General features: G+C 69.8%; 2 protein-coding genes and 1 long non-coding RNA gene across 8 annotated transcripts; 2 read left to right on the top strand and 1 right to left on the bottom strand.

The window, feature by feature from the left end:
* The first annotated feature begins 1,719 nt into the window (after positions 1-1,719).
* On the top strand, positions 1,720-8,237 carry LOC106739803 (basic proline-rich protein-like). Its single transcript, XM_059721205.1, has 14 exons — positions 1,720-1,888; positions 3,227-3,279; positions 3,489-3,601; positions 4,214-4,288; positions 4,715-4,852; positions 5,129-5,206; positions 5,371-5,522; positions 5,598-5,652; positions 5,787-5,861; positions 5,934-6,045; positions 6,139-7,335; positions 7,478-7,578; positions 7,804-7,864; positions 7,956-8,237. Exons 1-14 carry the CDS (start codon positions 1,803-1,805, stop codon positions 8,048-8,050), a joined length of 2,391 nt encoding a protein of 796 aa, XP_059577188.1. The 5' UTR covers positions 1,720-1,802; the 3' UTR covers positions 8,051-8,237.
* Positions 8,238-8,564: 327 nt separating this feature from the next.
* On the bottom strand, positions 8,565-22,870 carry RTKN (rhotekin). 6 transcript variants are annotated; one of them, XM_059721251.1, is made up of 13 exons: positions 18,735-18,800; positions 17,755-18,050; positions 14,300-14,499; positions 14,025-14,086; positions 13,667-13,720; positions 13,472-13,589; positions 12,583-12,807; positions 12,415-12,509; positions 12,217-12,323; positions 11,242-11,370; positions 10,917-11,082; positions 10,228-10,332; positions 8,565-9,517 (listed from the first exon to the last, which is right to left on the bottom strand). In XM_059721251.1, the coding sequence occupies exons 2-13, from the start codon at positions 17,824-17,826 to the stop codon at positions 9,120-9,122; spliced, it is 1,731 nt and encodes a 576-aa protein (XP_059577234.1). In that variant the 5' UTR covers positions 17,827-18,050; positions 18,735-18,800; the 3' UTR covers positions 8,565-9,119. The 6 variants fall into 6 exon arrangements, with proteins under 6 accessions (XP_059577234.1, XP_059577233.1, XP_059577232.1 ...); XM_059721250.1 differs by lacking the exons at positions 17,755-18,050; positions 18,735-18,800 and adding an exon at positions 22,625-22,867 and having other exon boundaries at positions 11,242-11,367; XM_059721249.1 differs by lacking the exons at positions 17,755-18,050; positions 18,735-18,800 and adding an exon at positions 22,625-22,866.
* On the top strand, positions 22,192-26,230 carry LOC109285404 (uncharacterized). Its single transcript, XR_002093143.2, has 2 exons — positions 22,192-22,560; positions 25,452-26,230. It is a non-coding gene; the product is annotated as an uncharacterized LOC109285404 (long non-coding RNA).
* The last annotated feature ends 713 nt before the right edge of the window (positions 26,231-26,943 follow it).

Raw genomic sequence — 26,943 nt, 5'->3', positions numbered from 1 at the left:
AGAGCCCAAGCCCTGGGGCCAGCTGGGCTGTGGGGGGGGGGGGGGGGGTTGCAGGGGACTACAGGGACCCACAGGCTGCAGGGCTGACCCCGAGGCTGCAGCCAGGGCCGTCCTGGTCCCAGAGCTCTGCTCCCACCAAGGGGGAGGGGCTGAGGCCCTGGGGTGGCTGGGGGCACTGCGGCCTGGTCTGGGTGTGGGGTGCTGCACCCATCCAGGCCCCCGGGAGGGATGGGGTGAGGGTCGTGGGGCTATCTGCTCTGGGCAGCCGGGTCCTGGAGCCTCCCTGCAGTGGGCAGTGGAGTCCCCCCTGCCCGCCTCCTTCCCCCCAGGGGCACATGCAACCCAGGTGTCCTGCCCCCACCCCCGCCCCCCACCTGGGGCTGCAGCGCATGCAGACCACAAGGGGGTGCCACATGGAAATGCACGAGGGGCAAGGGGGGGGGGTGGACTCGGGCAGGCCTGTGACAGGGCATGTACTGGGGGCAGGTGGGGGGAGCATTTGCTGGGGCAGGCCTGTGACGGGGCATGTGCTGAGGGCAGGTGGGGGGTGTGGGCTGGGGCAGGCCTGTGACAGGGTGTGTGTTGGGGGCAGGTGTGGGCTGGGGCAGGCTCACAGGGGCTGTTCCTGGGTTCCCGTGGCTCTCCGGGGCCCTGTGCTTCTGTGGGACGCAGGGACCCCCAGGGGCTGTCCTGGACGCGGTGCCAGAGCTGGAGCCAAGCAGCAGGCCCAGGCCCCATGCTGCCCGCTCCTGCCTTCCCCCTCTGGCTGCTCCCGGCCTTGGCCCAGGCTCCATTTGCCCAAATAAGGGCAGGGCCGACATGGTGAGGTCACTGCCAAGCTCCTGCCAGGGCTGGGCCCGAACTCAGAGCCCCAAGCCGTCCAGAGGCTGCGGCGAGGCCCAGCGCTGCCCCTCGCACACACGTGCACACACCTGTCTGCCTGCCGGGCCTTGCACGTTCCTCATGCCTCCCCACTCAGGCATGACGCCCCCGCCCCTGGTACCCCTCCCTCCTTCACACGCCTGCCCCAGCCCTTGCCTGCCTGGGGCGTGCTCACGCCTGCCTTGGCGCCCTGGTGCTGCACACGTGCGCTGAGGCCCGTGCAGACATGAGAAGCTGCGGGGCACGGTCTTTGCCACACAATGCCGCGCCCTGCGCCAGGCTCTGGGGCCTGGCACGCAGGAGCAAAACCGTCTGGGGCCCAGTGCCCGCCCGTGGTGGGGAACCGCGCCCCCACCCAGCTGCAAACCTCGGGGTCCTGGCTCCTCCGGTGCCCAGCAGGACCCCCCACCCTGGGGAAGAGCCCAGGTGTCCGGCTCCCTTTAACCCCTGCTGCTCCGCTCCGCTCCGCTCCTTTCCAGGGGAAGGTGAGGACCCCGGGGTCCCAGCTGCACCCGCTGCCTGCCCTATTGCCCCCCACTCCCCAGGGGCAGATAGCACCCAGGTGTCCCGGCTCTCTCCCCGCAGGGGCAACCAGCATTTAGGCGTCCTGCCCTCCTGGGGGCAAACAGGAGCAGGGGTTCAGCCCCCTCCCGCAGACTGCTCCCCCGCAGGGGCAAACAGGAGGCAGGCGTCCTGCCCCCGGGGGCAAACAGGACCCAGGGCGTCTCCCCCGCCCGGGCAGACAGAGCCTGGCGTCGGGGCGCGGAGCCCCAGCGAGCCGGGCCGGGCCGGGCCGGGCCGGGCTCCCGGTCCCTCCCCCGGGGAAGGCGGAGCCGGGCGGGGCAGGCGGTGCCCGACCCGCGGCGCCACCGGCCCGACCCAGCCCAGCCCAGCCCAGCCCGGCCCGGCCCGCTCCGGCCATGGGCACCGTCGGCCTGGAGCGGCACCGCCTGGCGCTGCTGGCGGCCAAGGAGGACGTGCTGGGCAGCCGCGCCTCCACCGACTGGTGAGCCCGGGCGCCCGCCCTGCCCGGGGTCCGTGCCCGGGGGGCGGCGGGGCACCGCGGGGCTCGGCGGGGCGGGTGCGGGGTGCGGAGCGCGGGCCCCCGGGGTCACCCGCCGCGGCTCTCCCGCCCGGGCTCTGCCCGCCCGCGGGCACGGCGCCCGGACTCCGCGAGGCTGCGCCGCCGCCGCCGCCCCGCTCCGAGCTGTCAGCGGAGCCCGGCTGCCCGCCGAGCTGCTCCGGCACTGCCTGCCGCCCCCGCGGCCCCCCGATCCCCGCGGCCCCCGGGCCCGGCCCGGCCCGCCCCCCCCGCACCGCGCCCCGCCGCGCCGCGCCGGGATCTCTGCAAACGGAAAGTGTCGAGGTTGCAGATCCGCAGGCGCCGGCGGCTGGGAGGGGGCAGACGGGGGGGGGCGGAGGACAGCCGTGATGAAACAGCCGTGGATTTTGGACTTAGTTACCAAGCGGCTTAACCCGGGCAGGGGCAGGGGCAGGGCCAGCCTGAGCCGGCTCATCTGGGCCCGGGTGGAAGCCCAGCGCCACCCCCAGCACCCCAGACACCGCCGGGGCCGGGCTGGCATCCCCCCGCCGCAGCCCTGGGCGTGTTGGGGCGGGGGTCTGCCCCACCACATGTTAGGCCTGTCCCCTCTGCCCGTGCGCAGCGCCAGGCGCTGAGCCATGCGTGTTGGCACACGCGTGCAACCCGAGCCGTGCACAGGGGAGCAGGGCTGCAATGCGGGGTTTGGCTGCCCCCCAGAGCCGGGGCTTGGCGGACACGGGCATTGGCCTGCCCCCACGTGGCACTGAGGGGCTGGAGGGTAGGGGGGCCAATAGGGTTGAGTCCAGCCTGGGGGGCAGTCGGGGTCCTGGGGCTTGCGGGCGTGCAGCTGCTGCCCCCCCATCCGGGCTGCACGGGGCTGTGCCCGAAGCCTGGGTCCCAAGGCCTGGCTGCGCTGCCTCATGCACGCGGCCGCCCTCGTGCTGCAGCTGCACTTCCCCTGGGACAGCCCAGGCGGGGGGAGCCGCAGCGAATGCGATGCCCCTGCCCCTGCCTGCCCAGGCCAAGCTGGGTCCCCGGGCAGCAGGGAGGCCCTGGGCTGGATGCAGCCCCGCCACCCCCACGTTTTCCTGTCTGACATCTTGGCTTCCTGCAGGAAAACCACTTCCTCCCGCCGCCGCGGCCTTGATCCTGGTGTGGGGGAGCTGGGTGCTGAGGCCCTGCTGAACCTGGGGCGGGGGGCTGGGGCGGGGGGCAGAGGAGGAACTGCCCCTAGGGTGGCCCATCTGCAGGGTGTGGGGCAGGCCCGGCTGGGCCCCTCACTGCGTGCCCGTCTCCCGCCAGGGCCCTGTTTGCCTACGAGAAGCACAATGACCTCAAGCTCCTTGACTCGGGAGGTAGGAGCGTGCCGCCGGGCCCCCGGTACCCCTGGTGCCCCCCTTCTGGGGCAGAACGGGGAGCACAGCACCCTGCCCAGCTTGCCATGCTGCCCCCAGTGCCTGCCTCTCACCCCCCTGCCCCATCTCCCCCTTGCTGCCCGCTGGGGGGACAACTGCCCCAGCACCCCTGCCCCGCTGGGCGCCCCCCCACTGACCCCGCCTTGCAGCCGGGGGCCCGGACGAGCTGGCCACCAAGTTCTCCAGCAGCAGCGTCATGTACGGCCTGTGCCGCGTCCTGGACCCCGGCTCCGGGCAGCCCCGCGTCATCCTCATCAGCTGGGTGAGTGTGTGGGGAGGGGGCTCGGGGGGGGGGGGGCAGGCCTGGCTTCTGGTCCCCTTGTGGGGTCTGGGGTGTCTCTGGGGCTTGGAGCCCTTTTGAGGGTACCCAGAGGGGCTGGGCTGGGAGAGGCAGGGGGGGGCCCAGGAGGGCTGGGTGCTGTCCGGGGGGGCTGGGCTGGGGGTCCCAGCGTGCACTGGTGTGCATAGGGGTGGGCCTGGCTCCCACCCACACTGACTCACTCGCTGGCAGCCGCACTCCCGCCCAGCTCAGCTGCTTCTCATTCCCGTGGCAGGCGGGCGCCCACCCTTCCCAGCTCAGCTGGGCTGGGGGCACATCTGGGGGTGCAATGCACCCCCCACGCCAGCTGCCCCTGGCAGGGCAGGACAATCCCTGGTGCCTGCTCATCTGGGCCCCACCCTGATAAGGGGCTGCTTGATAACCCCCTCATTAAGCCCCTGGCCCCCAGGTCGGGGCAGGGGGCAACAAGGGGTCCCAGTAGGAAAGAGCCTGCAGGAGCTGGGTCCCAGGAGGCGGTGGGGAGGGGGTTTCGGGGTGGGGCATGGCAGGGCTGCCCGTGCTGGCTGACCCCATGCCCTGCCCGTGCCTGTGCAGGTGGGCGAGCAGGTGGCGGAGCTGCACCGGCAGAGCTGTGCCACACACCTCCCGGCCATCCGCGCCTTCTTCAAGGTGAGCCCGAGCACGAGCACGGGGCCCGAGCACGGCCGGGGCTGCTCTGGTGCCTGGGCCGCCAGGGCCCGGGGAGCCGCCGGCCGCGCTGGGCTCAGCACATTCCCCGCGCTGCTGACTCAGCCCCTGCGCCTGCGCCAGCTGGCCGGGGCCGCCGGGCGGGGTGGGGGCGTCCCTGCCAGTCCCTGCCCCCACCCTGCTGCCATGTGCCTGCACCCCTGTCTCGCTCACCCCTATCTCCCCTTGGCCCTGGAGGCTGATATGGGGTGGGGGTCGTTGCCTCTGTGCCCTGCTTGCCGGTGGCCTGGCTCCAAACATCTGGCTCCCAGGAGCTTATCAATAGAAAGATCCTGGGGGTGCCAGTGCTGGGAGCGGCTGCACGGGGCAGGGGTCTCTGGGGGTCCCAGCTGACAGAGTGCCCGGCAGGAGGCTAGCTTGGTCCTGAATGCCCGGCACACCGAGGAGGTGACGGAGGAGGGGCTGCGCCGCGTGCTTTCCCGCCTGGCACCCGCTGCAGGCACTGGTGCCCGCCGCACGCCCGCCCGCGACGCCGAGGAGCTGGTGGTGAGTGGGGGTGTGTGTGTGTGGGGGGGAGTGTTAATTAATGCCACGCCTTGCTCGCTTGTCAGAGCTGGGCCAGGCTTGGGATGTGCTGTGCTGGGACCGGCCCAGCCTGTGCGGCGGCCAGGAGGGGCAGGAGCAGCTTTGGGGCTGGGGGCACCTGCCAGCATCACCTTTGGCTTTGCACAGCCCTGGGTCTGGGGGGTACTGCCGATGGCAGGGGAGTTGCAGGGTCTGGGGGCTACCGGGGGGCCAGACTCATGCCTGTCTCCCCTCCAGGGCACCAACTACCGGAAGACGAACCCAGCACTGGAGATCCGCCGCACCAAGCGAGACTCGTTCTGGGCCCAGGCTGAGGTGAGAGCGTGGCGGACCTTGTGCCAGAGTGGGTCACAGGACCGGGCGGGGCCTAAGTTGCCCGTGGCATGTGGTCCCGATCCTGCCGGGGTTGCGGGGTGGGGAAGGAGCCCCGGGGCCAGCGCAGGTGGGCTCTGGTGCTAGCGCCTGCACCACACCTGCAGAGGGAAGAGGAGCAGCGCAAGGAGGAGGAGCGGCGGCGCGCAGCCGAGGAGCAGCGGCGCTGGGAGCGAGAGCGCATGGAAGGCGAGCGGCGCGAAGCAGCTGAGCGCGAGCGCCGCGTGCGCGAGAAGGAGCAGCTCATTGAGGAGCAGCGGTGAGTCGTGGCACCGGCCCCCACCCCGGCCCCCGGGCCTGGCCCTGCATGGCCCTGACCCTGTTTCTCCCACAGCAAGGAGCAGGCACGGCGTGAGGCCGAGGAGCGCCGCCAGGAGAAGGCGCGATGGGTGAGTGGGGCAGGAGCCCCCTGGGCAGGGTTGGCTGGAGACCTCCTGGCAGAGCTGGGGCTGGAGCCGGGGACCAGGGGCCGGGCAGGGGTCTCCAGGCTGGCCGCTGGACTGAGCCGCGTCTCCGGCGCCAGGAGCAGCAGCAGCGGGAGCACGAGGAAGCCGCGCGGGACCGTTTCCGGCGCAGCGAGTCCATTGAGAAGGCCGCGGTGAGGGTGGGGGCCGGGGTTGGGGTTGGGGTTGGGGCTGGGGACACATGCTGACCGGGGCTGTGTCCGCAGGAGGCGGCCGTGCTGGTGTCCCAGCGCTCCCAAAACCCGCGCGACTTCTTCCGGCAGAGGGAGCGCTCCGGCTCCGCGTCAGGCACCCCCGCGCCCCTCGGCGCCCACCCTGGTGAGTGCGGCTGCCCCGAGCCCAGCGGGGCTGGCACCCCCGAGGGGCTGCGTGTGGGCGAGGGTGGCGCTGACATGGTCTCTGCTCCCGCAGCGGCCCCGCGCCGGCCCTTCCTCCGCTACCAGCGCAGCCTCACCGAGTCAGCCTACATCTTCCGCCGCCCGGACGCGCCCCCCTCGCCCCCCGGCGCCTCCATGCCTGAGCCTGGCGCCTTCCGGGCCGCAGCCCCCCTCAGTCCTGGCCCCCCCAGGCCCCTGCCCAGCCCCCCCGGGATCAGGGCCACCAGGGTGGAGCCCCCACCCCCTGCCAGCCCCCCTGAGACCAGACCCCTGCCCCCTGCCGCCCCCGGGCTGAGCCCCCCACCCCCTGCCACCCCCCCTGGGACCAGCCCCCTGCCCCCCTCCAGCCCCACCAGGGTAGAGCCTCCACCCATCAGCACCCCTGAGACCAGACCTCTGCTCCCTGCCAGCCCCACCGGGCTGAGCCCTCCACCCCCCGCCACCCCCCCAGGGACCAGCCCCCTGCCCCCCTCCAGCCCCACCAGGGTAGAGCCCCCACCCATCAGCACCCCTGAGACCAGACCTCTGCCCCCTGCTGGCCCCACCGGGCTGAGCCTCCCACCCCCTATCAGCCCCTTGCCACCCACCAGCCCCCCTGAGACTAGTCCCCCACCCCCATCCAGCCCCCCTGGAACCAGGCCTCCACCACTTGCTAGCGCCCCTGGGCTGAGCCCCCCACCCTCACCCAGCCCCCATGGGACCAGATCTTCACCCCCTGCCAGCCCCCCCAGGACCAGCCCTTTGCCCCCCTCTAGCCCCCCTAGGATGGAGCCCCCAGCCACCAGCCCCCTTGGGTCTAGCCCCCCACCTCCCCCCAGCCCCCCTGAGATTAGCCCCCCTAGGACCAGCTCCCCACCTCCCCGCAGCCCCCCTGGGACCAGACCTCTGCCCCCTGCCAGTCCCCCCATGCCCAGCCCCCGTGGGACCATCTCCCTGCCCCCCTCCGGCCCCAGCCCCCCACCTCCTGCCAGCCCCCCCCAGGCCAGGTCACCACCTCCACCCTCCCCAACCCCCATCCTGGCATCTCTGCCCCCCAGCAGCCCCGATGAGCCCGAGTCTTCCCTCTGCCCTCCCATGCCCATGTGTCGGGGGGATGCCCCCAGCCCAGGCCCCCCTAGCCCCGGGCTGCACTCGGACCCCACCACCCCCTTCCTGGCAGAGGAGGATCCTGTGCTGGGCTGTCCTGCTCCCTCCAGCCCCGGCCCCGACACCTCCGAGGACCCCATGGCTGGTGAGTGACGCAGTTGTGGGGCGCGGGGGACATGGAGCCAGCACCCCAAAGCTTGTCCTGCCAGCCTGGGTGCTGGAGGTGGCACTGGGCTGCATGGCGGGGGGCACTCAGACCCCCATGAACTCACCCCAATTCCCCCCAGATGGAGAGGTCGCACCAGAGCCTGCCCCGGAGCTGCCCATGGCTCCCGGGCACAATGGCTTCGGCGGGCAGGAGTACGGGAGCTGGCCGGCGCTCGAGGAGGTACCGGGGCTGGGGGTGCGGGAGGTCTCTTCCAGCCCCTGCGCCATGGCTTGGCCCCAGAGCAGGGGGGCTCAGCCTGCGCCAGGGCTGTGAGGCCGAATCCAGCCTGCTCGGGCCCAGTGGTACCTGATCTGATGCAGGATTGGGGCCAGGGCTGGATCCCGCATGGTGTGCTGAGCCCGACGGCCCCCCCCACCACCCCTCACCCTCCCACCCGCCTTCTAGGGGGATCCCAGCCTCAGCTCCAAGCTCCAGCAGCGAGCGGCCTGGGACCCTGAAACAGCAGGTACGGCACTGCCTCTGCCCCCTGCCCCCGCCCCCGCCCGGTAGCCCCCCTGGCCTTGGTCCACGCTCCCTTCCCCCTGGTCTCTTTGCAGGGGCTGCGCCGTGGCGCTTGCTGGAAGGCGGCGATGGACGGGCGGCCCTGGAGGGCACGGACGAGGCCATGGGGTCGCCCCCCCGCACCGCATAGGTCGCACTGCATAGGTCGGGGAATCCCCCCCAGCTTGGCTCTACCCACTGCACCAGGCACCCCCCGCACTGGGCACCGGCTCCCCCCACCACCGGCCACTGCCAGCCCCACAAGGATTCTCCCCCCAGGGCATCTCCCCCCCCCTCTGCTGCAGCCTCCCAGCCTAATAAAGGAACTGAGGAAAGGGCCCGTGTTGCCTGCATCTGGGGGAACCACGCTGGGGGGGGGCAGGCCTCGCGCACTGGCAGTGCTCCCAGGCTGATGCCCGGCTTCACTGGGTCAGGGGCTGCCCCGCTGTGCCCCTGCCCCATGGCCCACAGGGGGGCAGGACCAGCAGAGACGGGCACCCCTGGACAAGCAACATCAGCCTGGAGCCAGGCAGTGCCCAACCCGTGCTGGGCCTGGAGGGGCTGCCCGTGGGGGGGTCCCCGTGCCCCGCGCTGGCAGCCGGGTGCAGCGATCTGCTGGTGGGGAGCAGCGCCGGGCCCCCTCCCCGCACAGAATGAGACGCTGCAAACGTTAAATAGACTTTAATGCATATTAATGAGCCGGCAGGCTTGCCCCCCCCACATCTCCCGGGGGCCACGGCTCTGCCCCTTGCATTGGCACCTGCACATGGCCTGGGTCCCCGGTGTGGGCAGAGGGGCCGGGCGGGGGCGGGGGCTGGCTCCGGCCCAGGGTGGTTAGAAGGGTGAGGAAAGCAGCTGAGCTGGAGTCGGGGGTGCTAGGGCCCCCTCGTCCCCCCAAAGTGGGCCAAAGCCTTCCAGTTCTGTACCAGGGGTAGTGCCCCAGCCTGGCCCCTGTGCCCGCACCCTGGGGTGGGGGTCAGTGAGCCAGGGCCAGGGGGTTTCGGCTCCGGCCCGGGGGTGCGTGCCCGGCTGGGCCGGCGGTTCCCCGAGAGGCGCGGGGCTGTGGGGTGCAGACAGGGATGCCCTGTTGCAGCCCCTGTCCCTGCTGGGATGCAGACAGCCCCTAGGAGCCTCAGAGCTAGCAGGGGGGTCAGGGCATGTAGTGGGGGGCAGCCTCAGCTTGGCCCCCCAAAAAACCCGGGGCTCACCTGCGCGGTGGCTCAGACCTGGGACTGCAGCCAGGCGCGGGGGTCCAGTTGGGCACGGAGGGGCCGGCGGCCCTGGCGCTCGCAGTCGGGGCTGCTGGAGGAGCTGGAGCTGGAGCGCGGGGGGCCGGGCGGCGGGCGTGGGGCAGGGGCCTGGCTGCGGCTCGCGCGCCCCTTGAGGGTGCTGAGCTTGGCGTCCAGGGACAGGGTGCGGGGCCGGCTCCAGAGCGGGCGCACGGGGCGGGGGCTGCTGCTGGACGCGCTGTCAGTGTCGGAGGCCGAGGCGCCGGGCAGGGGCTCCGCGAACAACGCCAGCCATGGCGGGCAACCCAGCCCTGGGCGCAGCTCCAGCCCCGCCGCACGCCGCGTCAGGATGTCTGTCACTGCCTCGATGTCGTCCGCCGGCTCAATAGCTGCGGGGCAATGGCACGGGGTCGGCATCTGCCCCCCCATCCTGCAGCGCCCCCTGCTGGGGTGCCCAGGAGCTGCCCCCCACCCCCAGAGTAACCCCAGCTGGGGCTGGAGGAGCCACCAGCTGACCCCCACCCAGCTTGTTGCCCCAGGCCCCGCAGCGCCTCCAACCTGGGGTAGCTTGGAGCTGCCCCACGGCCCTGCTCCTGCCCCAGACACCCACAGTGCCGCTGTGGGAGGAGGCCAGGCCTGGCATCACGGGGAGCTGCCCGCAGCCCCCTGTGCTGACATTGCCCGTTGTGGGGTCCGGAGGCGCCGCCTGGGTCCTGGGCCAGGCCCGGCGGTACATCACCTGTCGCTGTAATAGGACGAGAGCAGCGCCCGGATCTCGGCGGAGACCGCATTATCCTGCAGCAGGAGCCCCTCGCCGGCTGCGGGTGGCAGGGCCGGGCCCGCCAGAGCTGGAGCGCGGGGGCAGGCAGGAGGGGCAGAGAGAGGCAGGGAGTGGTGGGCGGGGGCAGGCGGGGGGCACGGAGAGAAAGGCGGCAGTTACAGACAGACAGACAGACAGACAAACGCACAGAGTGGGCACGGGTGCCCAGGCAGCGAGAGCAGGCGGTTAGTAGAGGGCGGGCAAGAGCCCTGCAGAAAGGAGACGGAGACAGACAGAGCGGAGACCCCCCCTCCCATGCCCAGGCCCCCTGCCCCTTACCCATTTCATGGTACAGGGAGCCCTGCTTGGCCAGCAGGGCCGGGGGCCGGCGCGGGGCGGGCACGTCGATCTTCATCAGCTCATCACAGCACTGCTTCCACTGGCCTGGGAGGGGGAGGGAGGGCACATCAGGGGACCCCCCAGGCTGGTTGCCCCAAAGTGGAGCCCGGGGATGATGGCAGCAGCCTCGTGCATGAGGGTGCAGGCAGGACCGTGCACCATGGATCTGGGGAGACCATGTCTCCATGTACGTGGGTGCAGGCAGGACCGTGCACCGCGGGTCCTGGGGAGACCATGTCTCCGTGTACGTGGGTGCAGGCAGGACCGTGCACCATGGATCTGGGGAGACCATGTCTCTGTGTATGTGGGTGCAGGCAGGACCGTGCACCATGGATCTGGGGAGACCATGTCTCCGTGTACGTGGGTGCAGGCAGGACCGTGCGCCATGGATCTGGGGAGACCATGTCTCCATGTACGTGGGTGCAGGCAGGACCGTGCACCATGGATCTGGGGAGACCATGTCTCCGTGTACGTGGGTGCAGGCAGGACCGTGCGCCATGGATCTGGGGAGACCATGTCTCCGTGTACGTGGGTGCAGGCAGGACCGTGCACCGCGGGTCCTGGGGAGACCGCACCCCCTACCCCTGCCCCCAGGACCCCCTGGGCTCTGCCCCTTCCCTGAAGCTCACTCATGTCGTAGAACTGCTGCCAGAAGGCCTCCATCCAGCGCTGCACGTCAGCCCGGCTCTCGGCCAGCAGTGTGTGGGTCACCTCCTCACCCCCGTAGCGGTTGGTCACAGACAGGCTGTGCAGTTTGCTCCGAGCATCCTTCTCTGTGGCCCGGATGCGGGTCTCCTGTGGGGGCAGCCACCCCTCAGTCCTGGCCCCACTCTCCCCATGGACCCGCTTTCCCCGGCCGCTGCAGGTAGGACCGTGACCCCCGCATGCAGCTGGCAGGTGGGGCAGGAGAAAGCCCCAAATTTGGGCTCTAGGGGACCACCCCCCAGCCGGTACCTTGTTGATGGCAATGGTGAAGGCTGGCTCCACGTGGGCCTCAGCGTCCTGGGGCCGGCGGTAGCAGAAAAGGTTGGTGCCACGCAGGACGCAGTACAGCCGGGCCCAGCTCTGTGGCTCGCCCGCCTGCTGCCAGATAAACACGGTCTGTCACGCATGGCAGGGTACCATGACACACACGTGCACACACCTGGGGCCCCGACAGGTGCCAGCCAGACCCCCGCAGCCCAGACCCAGCAGGCTGCGAAGCCCCTCTCCATGGGGAGGCTGAAAGGAGCCTGTGGCAGGCTGGGAAGGTGGCCCTGAGACCTGGCAAACTCGCTTCACTTATGCTGACTGGGTGGAAGCAGTTCTTGGGTACCAAGAGGGTGCAGGGAGCAGAGGCCAGACGGAAATGGCTCCTGGCCAGCACGTTGGCCCCGATCCCAGAGCCGTGCTGGGTGGATCGCCATCGTGGCCCCAGGGCACGGAGTCTGGCAGGGCCTTCGGGGCAAGGCAGGGACAGGGGAAAGTCAGAGGCAACAGGACTGGGACCCGTGTCCCGGGCATAAAGGCCCTCGGGGGAGGTCACAGCTCATCTAGCCTCTGCTCAGGGCAGGACCAGCCCTGGCCGAGCCACGGCCATCACATCCAGTCCAACCCTTGCCTGAGGCAGGATCGGCCCCATCTAAACCAGTCTAGACAAACCCTGTGTCCTACATGACAGTCGCCCCTGACACAGCCCCAGGCATCGCCCCCGGCCCTGTCCCAGGGAAAGCAGGGGGCTGCAGCTATCAATGTGCTGCTGCAAAGGCAATTTATATACGCTCAAAAAATTCCTCCCAGGGCGCACGTGGCAGCCAGCAAAGCCTGGGAGACACCAGCCTGCGCTCATCTCTGCAGCCCGGGGACAACCAGCAAAACTGCCCTGTTGCCCCCGGCGTGCACCCCCCGCCCCGGCCCCGGCCCCGGCCCCGGCCCTGGCCCCGCACCTACCTGCAGCTTGAGGAAGCCGCACATCATCTGCTGGGACATGCAGCTGGGCTGGGCGGCCAGGCGGCAGCACATGCTGCCGTACAGGGGCAGCCAGAAGGAGCTCTCCTCTGCCGGGGCAGACAGCAGAGCCAGGGTCACTGGGGCACGAGCCCCAAGTCCTGCGCCCTGGCCCGTCGCACACCCCCAGCCCCCTCTTACCGCTGCTGGTGATGGTGAGGTCGTGGGTGCGAAAGCCATCCTGCACGTCAGCCAGCGAGAGCACGGCGTGGGCCAGGAGGTGATACTTGGGGCCCCTGCGGCGGGAGACGGGGGTCAGGGCAGGCACGGGGTCAGGGGTCGCACGGGAGGGGCAGGGGGGGTACTCACGCCACACTGGGGGCCGGCAGCAGGAGAGGGCCGCTGCCTCCGTTACTCACAGGGCTGCCGGGGCCCCCATCCAGTGCCGCCCGCACACGCCTGCCCGACGAGCGTCCCAGCGAGCTGCTCAGCTTGCTGGCCAGCTTCTTGGGCGTGCTGCCCAGCGCGGAGTCCTCCTCCAGCCCCGCGCTGAACAGCTCTACCTTCAGTTCAAAGTCAGGGCCGGCCTCCGTGCTGTGGGGGTGCCGGCGTCAGGATGGGGGCTGAGGACGTGCTGCACCCCCCCAGAGACCCCCGCACCACCGCGGTCCTGGCTGGAGGGTCTCGCCTCTGCGCTCAGGCTCAGCCCCACGCTGCACTGAGGCAGGAAGGGATTTCCCTCTGCTCAGACTCGACCCAACTGGGGGGTTTTGCCCTCCTCTGCAACATGGGAACAGCCTGCAGCGAGGTCACCCAGGCCCAGAGCTGCTCTGACGGGGCCAAACCCCCTGGGCCTCCCCAGAGCCGCGGGCTGGGGATTGTCCCTGGAGCCCATCCCCATCCCAGGAGCCAACGCTGGCAGGCGGCATGTCCCGGGAGTGCGTGGTTCTGCCGGGCACCAGGGCAGCACGTGGAGCCCCCAGCCCCAGAGCCACCTTGCTGGGGCCCGCAGGAGCGGGGCCCAGGCCTGACTCTCAGCAGTGGGGGGAGGGAGGGCTGCAGGGAAGCCCACGTGGGGCGTTGAGGATGGTGAACGCCGCAGGGAGCATGCAGCTCCGTGCACCTGGCGTGGGGCACGAGCTGTGCCAGCTCCAGCAGGGTGTGCTGTGGGGCGTGAGGCAGGGGTCCTGGGCTCTGGGGGAGCCCCCAGTGATCCCCGCCCGGGGGCACTGCAGCAGTGGGGGCCGGGGGCACTTACAAGAGGACCCCGTTGTCGAAGCAGATGTCGGTGAGTGTGCGGTCCACCAGCACCATCTCGGTGTCGTAGATCTCCACGCCGATCTGCAGCAGGCAGAACACGGCGCAGCGGTGCAGGTCTGCGCGGGCACAGAACACGCCAGCGTCACGCCTGGCCCCACGGCCCCCCGGCCCGACCCCCCCGCCCCGCGCTCACCTCCCTTGTTCTTAAAATACTCCGTGTCCTTCCACATCAGGGGGATCCGGAGGTCTGGGGGAGGGAAGCCGGCAGTGAGTGGGGATGAATGGGGGCCACGAGGCGCGGCCCGGGGGGCACCGAGCATGTACGAGCCGGTAGAGACTGGCTGAGGCCTCATCCGGGCACGCCAGCCCAGCTGTAAGGGGGCCTAAGGAGCCCCTTCCCTGTGGCACGAGGCCCTGTTGGGTCACGCAGCACCCCCAAAATGAGGCCCCTGGTTGGGAGGGAGCTGCTCGGGCTGGAAGCACACGATGCCTGGAGCCCCGTGCTGCACCGGAGCTGCCCAGTGCCCACCGTCGGGCTGGGACCCGCTCACCTGAGATGCAGACTCTGCCCCGGCAGGGTGAGCGCTCCTCCGTGGGGCCGGCGTCCGAGGGGCTGCGGGGAACGCGGAGCTGTGACTGGTGCCAGGTGCCCCGGCCCCCCACCCCAGCCAGCATCTGCAGGGTCTGGGGCTCCCTCCACCCAGCCCCCAACCCCTCTGCAAGCCCCCCTACCCCTGCATGGGTGCCGGGGGTCTGGGTCTCCCCTCATCCAACCCCCAGCCCCCTGCAAAGCCCCCTACCCCTGCCTGGGTCCCGGGGGGCTCACCGGCGGGCTCCGTGCTGGGCCACCTGGGCCTCCTTGCGGCGCTGCAGCTCAGCCATGTAGGCCATGATGCGGCTGTTGCAGACCAGCAGGCTCTTGGTGGCCTCCAGCGCCTGCTCCCGCTGCGAGCAGGCGGCCAGCAGCTTGCAGGCGCCCTCCCGCATCCGGATCTCATGGTCGATCTTCTTCTGGATGTCCGTGTCCTGCGGGGACCGAGCGGCTCAGCGTGGCCCTGGGCACCCGGGGGCTGCAGGGAGTTGGGGCAGGTCCCCCGGGTCCCAGGGCTGCAGGTGCCGTGGGGGACGAGCTGCCCTGCGCAGCCCCCCTGCACGGAGCGGCTCGGGGGGAAGAAAGCGCCACTGTGCCCAGCTGAGATGCGGCCCCCGCGCGCGGCGCTGGCACAGAGGGGCCTGTGTGCAGCAGGAGGGGGCGGCTGGACAACGGGTGCCTTGTGGGGCTCAGCCCCCCCGTCTCCCACCAGCTCCAGACAGGGCTGAGCCTGGGGGGCCAGCTAGGACCTGGGACAGGCAGGATCTAGCCCCGATGCTGGGCTGGGCCCACAGGCCTGGCCTGAATCCCTGATGCACACGCGAGCGTGGGGGGGGCGGCTTCTTCCTCCCCATCCTTTGCTGCCATGGAGAAATAAATAAATATTTCCATGCCCGGCACGGGTTACCAGGCAACCTCCGCTCCCCGGGCCTGCGTGATGCCCCCGCCATCCACGCAGGCCTCTGCAGCCCCCAGGACTACGGCGCGGGAGAGGAGGCGAGGGAGCCACTGATGGCCCCACAGATACCCCTCCCCAGACACGGCCCCCAGGGCCCAGCGCCCCAAGGGAGTCAGATCGGGGCTCACTACTGCCCCCATTCCAAGCACGGGGTCCCCCAGCTGCCCCCACCGCCCCCATGCCAGCGGCCCCGGGTGGCAGGACCAGCCTCGCTGTCTGGCGCTGCACCCCCAGGCCCAGGGCCCCCGCGCCGCCGGACGCCCCATGAGCCTGGAGGCGGCGCTCGTGGATGTTACCCCTGGAGCCTAGTGTCGGCGCTTCCCGGCATGGCCCCCTGCTCACACACAGCTCCCCGGTCTCTCCCCTGGGGCCATGGAGCCCCTGTGCCCCAACCCCCTGCAACAGGGACCTGGTGCAGGCCTAGCCAGGTCCACCCCAGAGCCAGGTGCCCTGGGCTGCGGCCGAGGCTGGGGGTGGCCGTGGCCCCGCACAGCGCCCAGCTGCAGCTCCAGGGAGCCAGAGGAGAGAGCAGGACGGACCCCCGTCTCCGCCTCCGCCGAGGACAGCTGCAAAGCCATGGAGGAAGACGCCGGCACCCGCTGAGGGGGCGCTACCCCATCCCTGCCGGCGCCCGCACCGGGCCTACAGCTGGGGGGCCTCGCACAGCACCCCCCGCCCCCGCGGCCTCCATGTGCCCCCCCCGAGCCTGGCCTCAAGTGGCTGGGGGTCCCCTGCTCTCCCCCACAGCAAGACCCCCTGCCCGTGCCGCAGCTCCATGGCACCTGGCACTCACCCTCCCAAGCCTGCAGCTGTCCATGCCGGCGGTGGGCACCCCCTCCTAGCTGCGCGCCCCCGGCGGGCCCATTGCTGCGGCCCGAGCAGCAACGAGGGCTGGCGACAGCTGGGGCCAAGGCCAGGGAGCCCCCCGGGAGCGGGAGTGGGAGCAGCCGGAGCCGTTCCCAGGCAGCTTGAGCAGAGCCGAGCCCGAGCCGGCGGCTCCAGCGCTTCACACGCGCAGAGCATCAAGGAAACGGTGACATCACCGGCTGGCTATAAATAGCAGCCAGGGGCATGCGGCGGGGCTGGGGGGGCTGCCAGCAGCTGCACCGGCAAGGGGAGCCAGCCCCAGCTGCCCCCAGCTCGGGGGGGGGGCAGGGGTGCAGCTGCCACCCCCCCACCGTGGGGTGAGAAGCAGATGCAGCCCCAGAGGCAGCCACAGCAGGGCAGGGGGTGGCTCGAAGCCCCCCCTCAGCTGGGCTCCAGCCCTGCCAGCCTGCAATGGGGACCCCCAGGGCTCCCCTGGGCATGTGCCAGCCCCCTGCCTGGGCTAGGCAGGGCAGGCTGGCAGGGGGGTGGGAGCCTGGGCCCTGGGGGCTGCAGCCGTGGGAGCTTCCCGGGCTTGGGGCTCCATTAGGGCAAACCTGCTCAGGCGCCTAATCGGATTGCCAGCGGCCGGTGCAAGGGGCTGGGCTCTTCCTGCCGGCCCCGCTCCCTCCGCACCCCACCCAGCAGCTCAGCACAGGCCCCGGGGTCAAAGCGGGAGCCCTACCGCAGCCCTGCCTGGAGCACAGCGCCGGCCTGGCGCTGCCCCTGGCTGGGGGTCCGAGCGAGCCCCCACCCCAGCCCCGGAGCAGGGAGGCAGCTGAAAGCACCGCAGGGCCTGGGGCCGCCCCTGCTGGGGGGTGGGAGCCCTGCCAGAGCAGCCCCAGGCATGGGCAGGACCCCAGGGGGGCTCCTCTCTCCTCCCCAGCCCTGGCACACCCCCCCGCCCCCACAGCTGGGCAAGCTCAGGCAGCTGAGGCCGCGCGGAGGAGGCCAGGGGACAGGGCACAAGCCGATTAAGTGTCTTGACCCGGACAGACGGACACGGTACCGAAGTGCTCCAGGGCCCCCGACTCCGGGCCCCCCCAGCAGCAGTTTGCTGCACGCCCCCTCCCTCTGCAAGGCACAGCCACGTGGAAATGAGGCACAGACGCCGGTGTCTGATTGAAAGCAGCTTTGAGAGACTCAGCCAGGACCCCCCCCCCCCCCCCAACAGCCACTGGCCCCTGCCACTGCCTATCTCCCAGTCCTGTCCCTATGCCCCCCCAGCACAGACCCCCGCACAGATTTGGGGAAAGAACCCAGGCGCCTTCAATCCGCACCCCGCCCGCCCCAACTGCTGGGGCCTGGACAGGACCCAGGAGCCCCGGCTCCCAGCCCCCGCCCCGTCCTGCCCCTGGGCATGGGGACAAAACCCAGGAGTCTGGGGAAGGGGGTGCAGATGAGCCCCCAGGGCTCTGCCCCTGCCACACTACAGCTCCCAGCCTGCCCTGCTGCGCCAGGCTGGGAAGGGGCATCTGGCCCCACATGCTGCCCCACAACTGGGGGGCAGAGCCAGGCCCCTGCCCCACGCAGGGCAGCCCCTCGCACTGCCACCTGCCTTCCCCCAAGCGGGGCTGGTGCCAGCTGGCTGACATGTGTGCGGCTGGGCTGGGCTGGGCTGGAGCCCGGCTGCCTGCAACACACGGACACGCGCCAGCGCTGCTGCCACGTGCTGCCACGGCACCGGGCCTGCAGCTGCAGCCCACACCCCAGAGCCCCCGCCCCTCCCCCAGCATGCTCATGGCCCCAGGGAGCCTGGGGACCCCCATGGTGAGAGACGGGACCCAGGAGTCCAGGACCCCCGCCTTGTCGCCTTCAGTGTCCCCTGGCAGCCTTGGGGGCCGGGCAGGCCGGGTGCGGTGCCTACCTGCAGGCTGAGCGCGATCTGCCGGATGTAGAGCATGTTCAGGTCCTCCAGGATGCGCAGCTTGTCCTGCATTGCTGCCCTCACCGCCGTGCCCGCGGGGACCCACTACGGCCCTGGCCTGCCCCCCTGGCACGGCCGCCTGTTGCCCGGGGTGCCCCCCAGCCCCATTGCTGCCGCCCCAGGGGCCGGAGCTGGGGACAGATCCCCGCAATCCCTGCTCTGCTGGGCCCCGGGCCCCAGCGCTGGCGCTCCCCCTGCCCCGGCCGCTCCGGCTTGCGGCCCCGGCCGTGGCTCAGCTGCAAAGAGGAGAAAAGGCCCTTTCATTCCTGCCGCTGACTCCTGCTTCCTCCCACACAACAAGAAGCCAGTGTGCAGGGAAAGGGCAGCCCCCCGCCCCCCACCCACACCACTGGCTGGACAGCCGGGGGGCCCTGCACCCACGGGGCCGGGCAGGGCCCCCCATGAAGTCACAAGGGTGGGAACTGGACAGGGGTTCCCTGTGCACCCACGGGGCCGGGCTGGGCAGGGGTCTGCCATGCACCCATGGGGCTAGGGGGGGCTGAGCACAGATCCATGCATGCAAGCCGTAGCGCTGGAGACTGGCAGTGCCCCCATGCACCGCAGGGGACAGCGACCAGGCAGGGGCCCCCATGCAGTCATGGGACCAGGGAGGGTCTCCATGCACCCCAGGAGGCAGGCCCCCCCATGCAGCCTTGGGGCCAGGGAGGGTCCCTCATGCACCCCAGGGAGCAGGGACTGGGGTCCTCCCCACGCAGCCACGGGGCCAGGGAGGGTCCCCCTTGCACCTCGGGGGCTGGGACCGGGTCCCCCCAGGCGAGCCCGAGGGCCCCGATGCAGCCCAGGGACGGGGCGGGGCGGGGCGGGGCCGTGCTGCCCCCTGGCGGCAGCCCCGGGCCCGGCCCCAGCCCTGCGCGGTGCTGCGCGGGGTGCTGTGCGGGGTGCGGAGCGCGGCCCCCTACCTGCCCCGCGCCCGGCGGCCGCCGCGGCCCCGCTCCCGCCCGCCCGCGCACGGACCCGGCGGAGCCGCCGCCCCGCCTCGCCCGCACGCCCGCCCGCCCGGCTCCACTTACAGGGGCGGGACCGGCGTCGGGGTCTCCGCCTGCCCGGCCGGGGAGGGGCGGGCGGGCTCCACCGGCGCTGCGGGGTCCGGGCTGCATCGACCCGGTCCCTCTGGCCCGGCCCGGGGCCACGGGCGGAGCCGGAGCCGGAGCAGGGTTTTCCCCGGGTCCTCTCCCCCTGCACCGAGGTGCAGGCGGGTCCATGCCGAGCCCGTGCCCCGAGCCCCCGGCGCCCCTTTCCTCCAGCACGTGTCCGAGCCCGGCTGGATCCGGCCCAGCTCTGGGCCCCCCACCCCGTGCCATGCCTCTGGGGACGGAGCTGCCGGCGAGGGGCTGGAGCCGTGCCCGCGCCTCGTCGGGGAGAGCCGGGCGGTGGGCGCCGCTGGCGACTCCCGTCCCGCGCTGCAACACGTCTGCCGCGGCTGCTCTGCTGCCCAGGCCTGGGCTCTGGCACAAGCCCCTCGCAGCCCCCTTCTCTGCCCGTCCGCACCGCTCCGCCCCCGAGCTGCGGGCCCGAGCAGGGCCTGGGCAAGGGGCATCGCCCCAGTCCCAGCTCCCTGCCCGTCCCTGGAGCGTTTGCCGGTGCGCGGCCACGTTGAGTGCCCGGTGCACGGGGACTCCTGGTCCCCTTTGCCGGTGCTGGCAGCCCCGGGCGGGGCGCCCGACACAGCTCCGGTCTGGTTTGTGCCTGGTGTGTCACTCCAAACTCATCTCCCTTGGATCCTGGCTGCTGCTGCATTTACTGTCGTGCCGGATCCTGCTGCAGCTTCCCACCATCCCCCAGGTGCTTCCCACGTGGAATAATCGTGGGTTGCAGCCCCAGGCCCGCCTGTGCCCCAGGGCTGGCAGCCCGAAGGACACGGGGTCCCGGGGTTACACAGTACAACCCTACACCAGGTCCCACTGCTCAGACCAAGGAGCTCTGTCCCAATCTAGTGCCTTCCCCCCCTCCCTGCTCCAGGGCTGGGGATCAAATTTCCCCCTTCAGTGCAGGCGTGGAGCTGCTTGCTGGGTGCCTGTGCTGCCCTGGCACCAATGCAGTGCCCCCCACCAGCAGCGAGCAGCCCCATCCCGGCCCCTCGGCCCTGTCCAGCCAGGCCCTGCTCCTGCCTCATCCACAGGCCCTGCAGCCGGATCCCCACGGCCCCTCAGTACCAGCACCTCAGAGAATCACGGAGTCCCAGAGCCACGGGGTGACAGGGACCTGCGGGGTCACATCCAGCCCAAGTCCTGCCAGAGGCAGGATCAGCTCTGTCCAAACCCTCCAGACAAACCCCATGTCTGACTTCAGAGCCACACAACACAGTCACCCGACACAGCCCCGGGCATTGCCCCCGCCCCTGCCCCAGGGATACAGGGGGGCCGCGGCCACCAACATCCTGCTGCTGCCAAGGAGGTCAAGGGTGCTGCAGAGAGCCCAGGCTGAGGCCGTGGCCCCCTGCAGAGGAAGGGGAAACCCCACAGTGCGGACCAGCCTGAGCAGGGTGGCAATCCCTTCCTGCCCCAGTGCAGTGTGGAGCTGGACCTGAGCGCGGGGGGAGACCCTCTCGCCAGGACCCTGCGGGGTCGGTGCAGCAGGAGCACTGGCACAGCCCAGCCCCATCCCCAGCCTGGCCTGCAGCAGCACCCACTGCCCTAAAAACCCCTGGCACACAAAACGAGGAAAAGGGGGAACCAGCGCAGCCCAGAAGCCTGGGACACCCCCACAGCAGAGCACGGGCATCGCTGCACCTGGATCATCCCCCCAGCGCCCGTCCAGCCTCTCCTTGCACCCTCCAGTGATGGAGAGTCCCCCTTTCCCTGATGTCTCTGCCACGGCCACCCTCCCTGCACAGGGACGAAGTGTTTCCTGGTCTCCAATCGACACTTCCTGGCCCTGGCCCTGGTGCTGCCCAAGCCCGGATCCACCCTGGGTTCCCCTTGGCTTTGTTGCAGCCACCTCCACCCCTGGCTCATGCTCAGCCTGCAACCCCCAGCCCTCCGGGGGATTCCTCCTGCCGCTGCTAGCTGCCAGCATCAGTGAAGTCCTATTGCTGGTCCCTGGGAAGGGCCCTGCTCCATCCTTCTCCACGTCACCCCCTTGCCAGGGCTCGAGGTCACTCGGGGCTCCCCTGCCTTGTAGCCTCCAGCCCTGCTTGTGCCCTTGGTGCAACACCCTTGTGAGCCACTTCCACCCGCCTGCACCGCTGCCTGCCCCAGAGCTCACAGCCCCACAGGGCTCCAGCCAGCTGCCCCCGGGGCCTGGACAGCAGAGCCGGAGCGGGGTGTCAGGTCGCTCCCAGGAGCAGGACCAGGGTCATCCAGCATCGCTCACTGCACTTGACCCTGTCCCCCTCCCCCATAGCCGGGACCTCCGCCCTCCTGAGCACCCTCCTGCCCCCCAGCACCAGCCTGACCAGGCACAGTGCTCAGGGGTCACTCTCTTCCCCCATCCCGCCAGGCCCTGCTTCCCCCCTGCCCCAGAGCCACCAGGCAGCCCACGACTGCTGCACACACGGGAGGCGGGCAGCCCCAGCCCTGCACCAGCCCACTTGCACCAACATCCGCCCAGCACCTAACCTAATCCCACCAGCTCCTCCCCACCCTGAGGCAGGCCCAGCCCAGCAGGCATGGGGGGCCTCAGGCTTGACCCTGCTCCCCCCACCCGGGGAAACCCGGCTACATTTGCTGTCTTGGAGGGAACCGGAAACTAATGTTTTTCTGCCCAAACGTGTGTTTTCGCGTCACTGAGCGCCAGGCACTGCCCCCCCTCAGGCTCCAGCAGAGAATGGCACCTTTGTCCCACCTGTGCAGGGCGGGTCGGGGGGGGGGCATTAACCCTCGCCGTGCACAGACACAAGCCTCCCCACCATCCCCTGACCTGGCTGGGCCCAGCCCACCCTGGGACCCCCCAGGTTGCATGGGGGGGCGCTGGGATGTAGCACCTTGGGGTGGGGGCGGGAAGCACCCAGCAGCCTCTGCTCTGGGGAGGGGAGTGGAGGGGGTAGTTACTCATTGATGGGTGTGGGGGCAGGGACATGGGGGGGCAGAAGGAGCTGGCGGGGTCCTGTGCTCAGGGATCTGCCCACCCCACCAAGCCGAGACCCCCAGCCTGGCTCCGCTGCACCCCCGCACTGCGGGGCACAGGGTGGGCTCCGTGCCCTGATCCTGGCAGCCACCCCCTGGGCCCTGGGCAGACAGGCCGCTCAGTGCCCAGACACCCACGGGCACCGCGTGGCTGAGCAGGGTGTGCCGAGGCCTGAAGGCCCTGGTGGCCCAGGCAGCCACGCCGGGGCGGGGGTGTCAGCCCCTTGGCCCTGCTCGCTCCTCCCTGCCACCCCAGCCTGGAGCTGGGCACCACGGCGGGGCGAGGGGAGCCCAGGGGCCTTGTCCAGCCTCCCCCCGGCCCCTTCAGCTGGAAGAGGAAGGCGCTGGGGGTGCTGGGGAAGGAACCCAGGAGTCCAGGTGTCCGGGCCTCGTGCCCCTGCACTGCCTCGCCCCAGCCCCCTTGCCCCGGGGACAAAGTGTCTCGGCCCGTCACTCCCAGGAACCGGTTTGTCGGCTGCGCCAGGCGGGTCTCGGGGCTGCGGGAAGTCCCGAGGCCCCGCTGGGGCACAGCTCGGGGAGCAGCGCGCTCCAGCCGGGATCCCCGAGTCGGGCGGGCATGACCCGGGGGTCCCCTGGGGCTCTGCTGCCCCATCCCTGCTCCACCCCAGAGGCGGCTGCACGGGCTTGGCCCGAGGTCAAGGTGGGCGCGGGCCGCAGGCACCGCCCTGGGCTCCGGCATGGGGACGAGGAGGCGCGGACGGTACCTGCGGGCTCTGGTCCAGGAGGCTGAGCCTGCAGCGGCCGCGGCGGATCTCCAGGTCCAGCGCCGAGCCCCGGGCCACCGTCACGCGGGTCCGCTGGTTGCGGCAGAACATCGCGGGCCGGTCCCGGTCCCGTCCGTCCCGGCCCGGGCGTGCGCTGCCCCGCGGGGCCCGGCCAAGTCTCGCTCCGCCGCCGCTGCCCCGAGCGGAGCGGGCCGGGCCGGGCCGGGCCGGGCCGGGGCGGAGGCAGCGCGGGGCGGGGCGGGCGGGCGGGCCGGGCGCGGTGCCAGCGCGGTGCCCTCGGAGCCGGGCACGGCCGGCGGGCGCGGACAATGGGGCGCTGTGCGCCGGGCCGGGTGCCCGTGCCCTTGCACACGCGTGTGCAGGAGGGGCCGCGCTTGTGCGCGCGCCCGTCCATGGGCACGTGTGTGCGTGAGGGGCTCATACCCCTGCCCAGGTGTGCCTGGGGACCCACGTGTCCGTGCACAGGTAAGCGTGCAAGTGCCTGCACATACACCTGTGCAGAAGAGCGGGGCTAGTGCCAGTGTGCCTGTGCAAAGCGTGTGCATCAAGTGTTGGTGGGAAGCATGTGCATCTGGCGTGTGTGCCAGAGCTTCCACATGCCTGTGCACAGGTGTGCATACAAGTGTCCACATGCCTGTGCACAGGCGTGTGTAAAAGTGCCCCTGTGCCCATGCACAGGCATGTGTACAAGTGTCCATGTTCCTGTGCACAGCTGTGTGCACAAGTTTCTGTGTGCCTGTGCACAGGTGTGTAAATGTGTGTCCATGTGCCCGTGCACAGGTGCATGCACAAGTGTCCGTGTGCCCACACACGGGCAGGGCAATGGCAGGGCTGTGCTGGGGCGGGGGGTCTTGGGGAGCAGGGACCAGCTCAGCTCCCCCCAGCCTGACTCTAGGCAGGATGGCGCTGGTGGGGCTGACCCAGAAGAAGGGCTAGCACCTGGGCACAGACATGCTTGCACACACAGCCACATGGCCACCTCCACACATGAGTGCATGTGCCCTTGAGCACACACAGGGCATGGTGGCGCGCGCACACACACACACACACACACGCGCGCGCGCGCCTGTTTCCACACCCCCCCTCCCCGGGCTGCTCATGCCCGTCACATACTTGTGGGCTCTTATCATGCCCCCTCTTAGCCACTGCCCGGCTCAGCCAGACGGATTTAGCTGCTGCGGCGTCTCCTGGACCGTAACCCAACTCCCAGCGCCAGCCAGCCTGGTGCCGTGCCCTGCGGGGGCAGGGGCTCACGGCGCTGGGGGCTGAGTCCAGTACAGCGAGGGGCCAGCTCCAGAAGGGCTCAGCTCCCCACAGCAGGATGCACCCCCTGGGGCTGCGCCAGCCAGCCCTGTGGCCCCATGCAGGCCTCTGGATCAGCCGTGCTAGGTGCAGGGGGCCTGGCCTTGGAGTGGTTCCTCCTGCCTCCTCCACCCCCAGAGGCCTGGGGAAGGTCAGGCTTGAGCCCAGTCCCAGGGAGGGGACCCCACACCTGGCTGCAGGGGCTGGGACCAGCAGGGTTCAACCCCCAGCCCTGCTCCTGCCTTCCTGCCATTGCACATCCACACCCAGGCTGCCTGGTTGAGTCCCAGCCAGGTCTGGCTGAGTCAGCCGCGGGAGAGAGACTTCCCAGGAAAACCCAGCGCCGCAGGGTCCGGGCGAGGCTCAGGAGGAGACTGGGGTGTGGGGGGGGGCACCGCGCTGCACACTGGGAGGGGCACGAACCCAATGCAGCACTGGGCGTGTGCAGGGAGGTCTGTCATTGCAGTGCACACAGCACCAGCCCGGGGCAGGGAGTGAGGCTGGCATGGCCCTGGGGGGCTTGGGTCATGCGGGGAGGGGACTGAGAGCTGCAGGAGCAAGGAGGAACTATGGGGGGGGGGGGGGCCGCAGCTGCCAACTATCCACTGCTGCCAGGGGGGTCATGGGCACTGCAGAGAGCCCAGCCCTAGGCCGTGCCCCAGCTGTAGAGGAAGGCAAAAACCCCCAGTCTGGACCAGTCTGAGCAGGGGGAAATCCCTTCCTGCCCCAGAGCAGTGTGGGGCTGAGCCTGAGCGCGGGGGCCAGACCCTCCAGCTGGGTCCCTGCGGGGTCGGTGCAGCAGGAGCACTGGCCCAGCCCAGCCCCATCCCCAGCCTGGCCTGCAGCAGCACCAGCACCTCGGGGGGGAGGATTCAAGCCTCCCTGACACATGGCGCCGAAAGGCGGGGTGGGGAGACCACAGAACGCCAGGCCTCCCGCCGTCTCCTGGGCCATCCCAGCCTGCTGGAAGGTGACAGGAAGGGGAAGAGTGCTGGGGACAGGCGGCGGTGGTGGCAGTGAGGAGCTATCAGGTAGGCAGGTGTCCGAGTTAATCCAAAGTCAGTCAGAAGACAGAGGAAAGACCACCTGCAAGGAGCCATAAAACCACTGTCTGTGCTAAGTCCCTGGTGTCTGGGAAAGAGGAGACACGGGATGAGGCTGGGGGTTATCTCGGGGTTATCGCCCAGCAGCCGCCTCTGATAAGGAGCTGATTTTCTAGACCAGGTGAATGCAGCTGGTCCCGGAGGGTCTCTTGCCCGTGACCTCTTTTCCCCCTTGCCTCCATTTGAAATGCATTCCACTTAATTAAATTAAATTAATTAAATGGATTCCACTTGTAATCCAAGTGCGCGCAATGGCACCAGTGTTTCTATCCAGGCAGTGGAAAGGGAGCCCTTTGCCTTCACTGCTCCCTGTCACCTCCCTGATTCCTGCTAAACTCTTCATTCCAGACGCGTGAGCGGCCCTCTCTCCTTTTTAACCGTCTTATATCTTCCTTCTGCAGCCAGCAGCCTGTGAGCTGCTCCGGGTCACGGAGCTCCTATCCCGCCGCCCTGCAGACTGGCTTCACCTCTAGCGACAAACAAGAAGGGAGGTGAACATGAACTCAGGGGTGGAAATCGCTTCCAGCAACACACTGGAAGCACCGCCCACGGCTCGGGAAGGCTCCATCTTGTTTTATGAGTCGGAAAGAGACGTCCATTTACTTCTAACGATGACAGGACTAAAGCAGCAGCAGCAGCAGCTCGGGATCACTTGTGCCTCGTTTGTGCCCATGTCCCTGACCCCCCGGCTCGCGGCTCTACCCCAGTGACCACCCGTGTCTCAGTCCCTTACAGCCCTCGGCATCCTGAGTCTAGTCTGGACCGTGCCTGCTCCGGACCCTGCGTTGTGACCTGAGCATTTACTGACATTTCCTAGCAGCAGGACATGGTGGCCGCAGCCCCCTGCTCTCCCAGGGGCACGGGCAGGGGCGGGGGTGATGCGTGGAGCTGTGTTGGGGTGATTGTCATGCTGGACACAGGGCTTGTCTGGCCTGGTTTGGACAGGGCTGATCCTGCCCCAGGCAGGGCTTGAACTGGATGCGGCCCATGGAGGTCCCTGTCAGCCCCGTGTCTGTAGGAGTCTGCGAGATGCTCAGAGATTGGTTGTTACGGAACCTGTTCCAGGCACTGACGTTGGCCCGTGACTCTCCTTGTCCCTATGTTTCGACCAGCGCCGTATTCAACTGTTGGCTACAAATGTCCAACTCGGGATCCTTAAAATCCTAGTTTATTAAGCAGATTGAAACACTGTAATGAGTTAAATCATAAACCTTGGGGCTGGTCCCCCCACATGCACACACATACACACACACAGTAGCAGGCTACAGAGTCAGGTATACCTATCCTACAAGCGCTGGAGTCTGTCGTTGAGGCTTCTTTCAGCGTGGTGTTATCCTCCAGAAGGGGGTCGCCGGCTGGTCCTTCTGGCTGGACAGGTCTGGTCGAGTTGGAGATCAAGAGTGCGCCACTGAGGGTCACTTTTCACTGCCTTTTATCTGTCCTTGGCAGACTTTGGTGACTCCCCAGTTTTCAGGTTTGCCCAATCCAGGGGTCGTTGACACTCGTGGGACTTCCCCCCTCGGTGGCTAATGGATGGCATCTGTCAGCCCCAGGGATCATCCACATGTACGTGCAGGTTTGGGAGTCCATTGATGAATCTAGAATAGGGCTCTGGGAATGGTCGATCTGGAGATATTCAGCCCAAAAGTTGGTCCCCTGCGTTGATTAACTCAGGCCAGGGCTTCTAGCCCTTGATCAGTGACGTTTAGAGATTTCCCGGTTGTTACATTGTCTGCTATTGAGTTCTTCCTTTGGTTGATCTGCAGCTTCCAGGTGATAATTGCTGCCTGCTACCATGTTACACATTCAATCACTGATTCACTCGCTCTTTCAGGGGCCAGCCTGATACAGGGAAGGGCAGTTTGGCTCCTGCCCTTGTTAACATTGTTACAA

This window comes from Alligator mississippiensis, chromosome 2, assembly GCF_030867095.1.
Source record: "Alligator mississippiensis isolate rAllMis1 chromosome 2, rAllMis1, whole genome shotgun sequence".
In the NCBI taxonomy this organism is placed as follows: domain Eukaryota; kingdom Metazoa; phylum Chordata; order Crocodylia; family Alligatoridae; genus Alligator; species Alligator mississippiensis.
The sequence above is the reverse complement of the archived record's forward strand: the minus strand, read 5'-3'. Positions and strand labels throughout refer to the sequence as shown.

What these genes read in the sequence shown, in the direction of transcription:
- LOC106739803 (XM_059721205.1), top strand. Translation starts at nt 1,803, where the DNA reads ATGGGCACCGTCGGCCTGGAGCGGCACCGCCTGGCGCTGCTGGCGGCC. An exon ending in GCCCCTCGGCGCCCACCCTG is followed by an intron (nt 6,046 to 6,138) that starts GTGAGTGCGGCT and finishes CTGCTCCCGCAG; the next exon opens with CGGCCCCGCGCCGGCCCTTC. An exon ending in GCTGGCCGGCGCTCGAGGAG is followed by an intron (nt 7,579 to 7,803) that starts GTACCGGGGCTG and finishes CCCGCCTTCTAG; the next exon opens with GGGGATCCCAGCCTCAGCTC.
- RTKN (XM_059721249.1), bottom strand. Translation starts at nt 22,735, where the DNA reads ATGTTCTGCCGCAACCAGCGGACCCGCGTGACGGTGGCCCGGGGCTCG. An exon ending in GGGCAGAGTCTGCATCTCAG is followed by an intron (nt 13,721 to 14,024) that starts GTGAGCGGGTCC and finishes TCCCTCCCCCAG; the next exon opens with ACCTCCGGATCCCCCTGATG. An exon ending in GTATTTTAAGAACAAGGGAG is followed by an intron (nt 13,590 to 13,666) that starts GTGAGCGCGGGG and finishes GTGCCCGCGCAG; the next exon opens with ACCTGCACCGCTGCGCCGTG.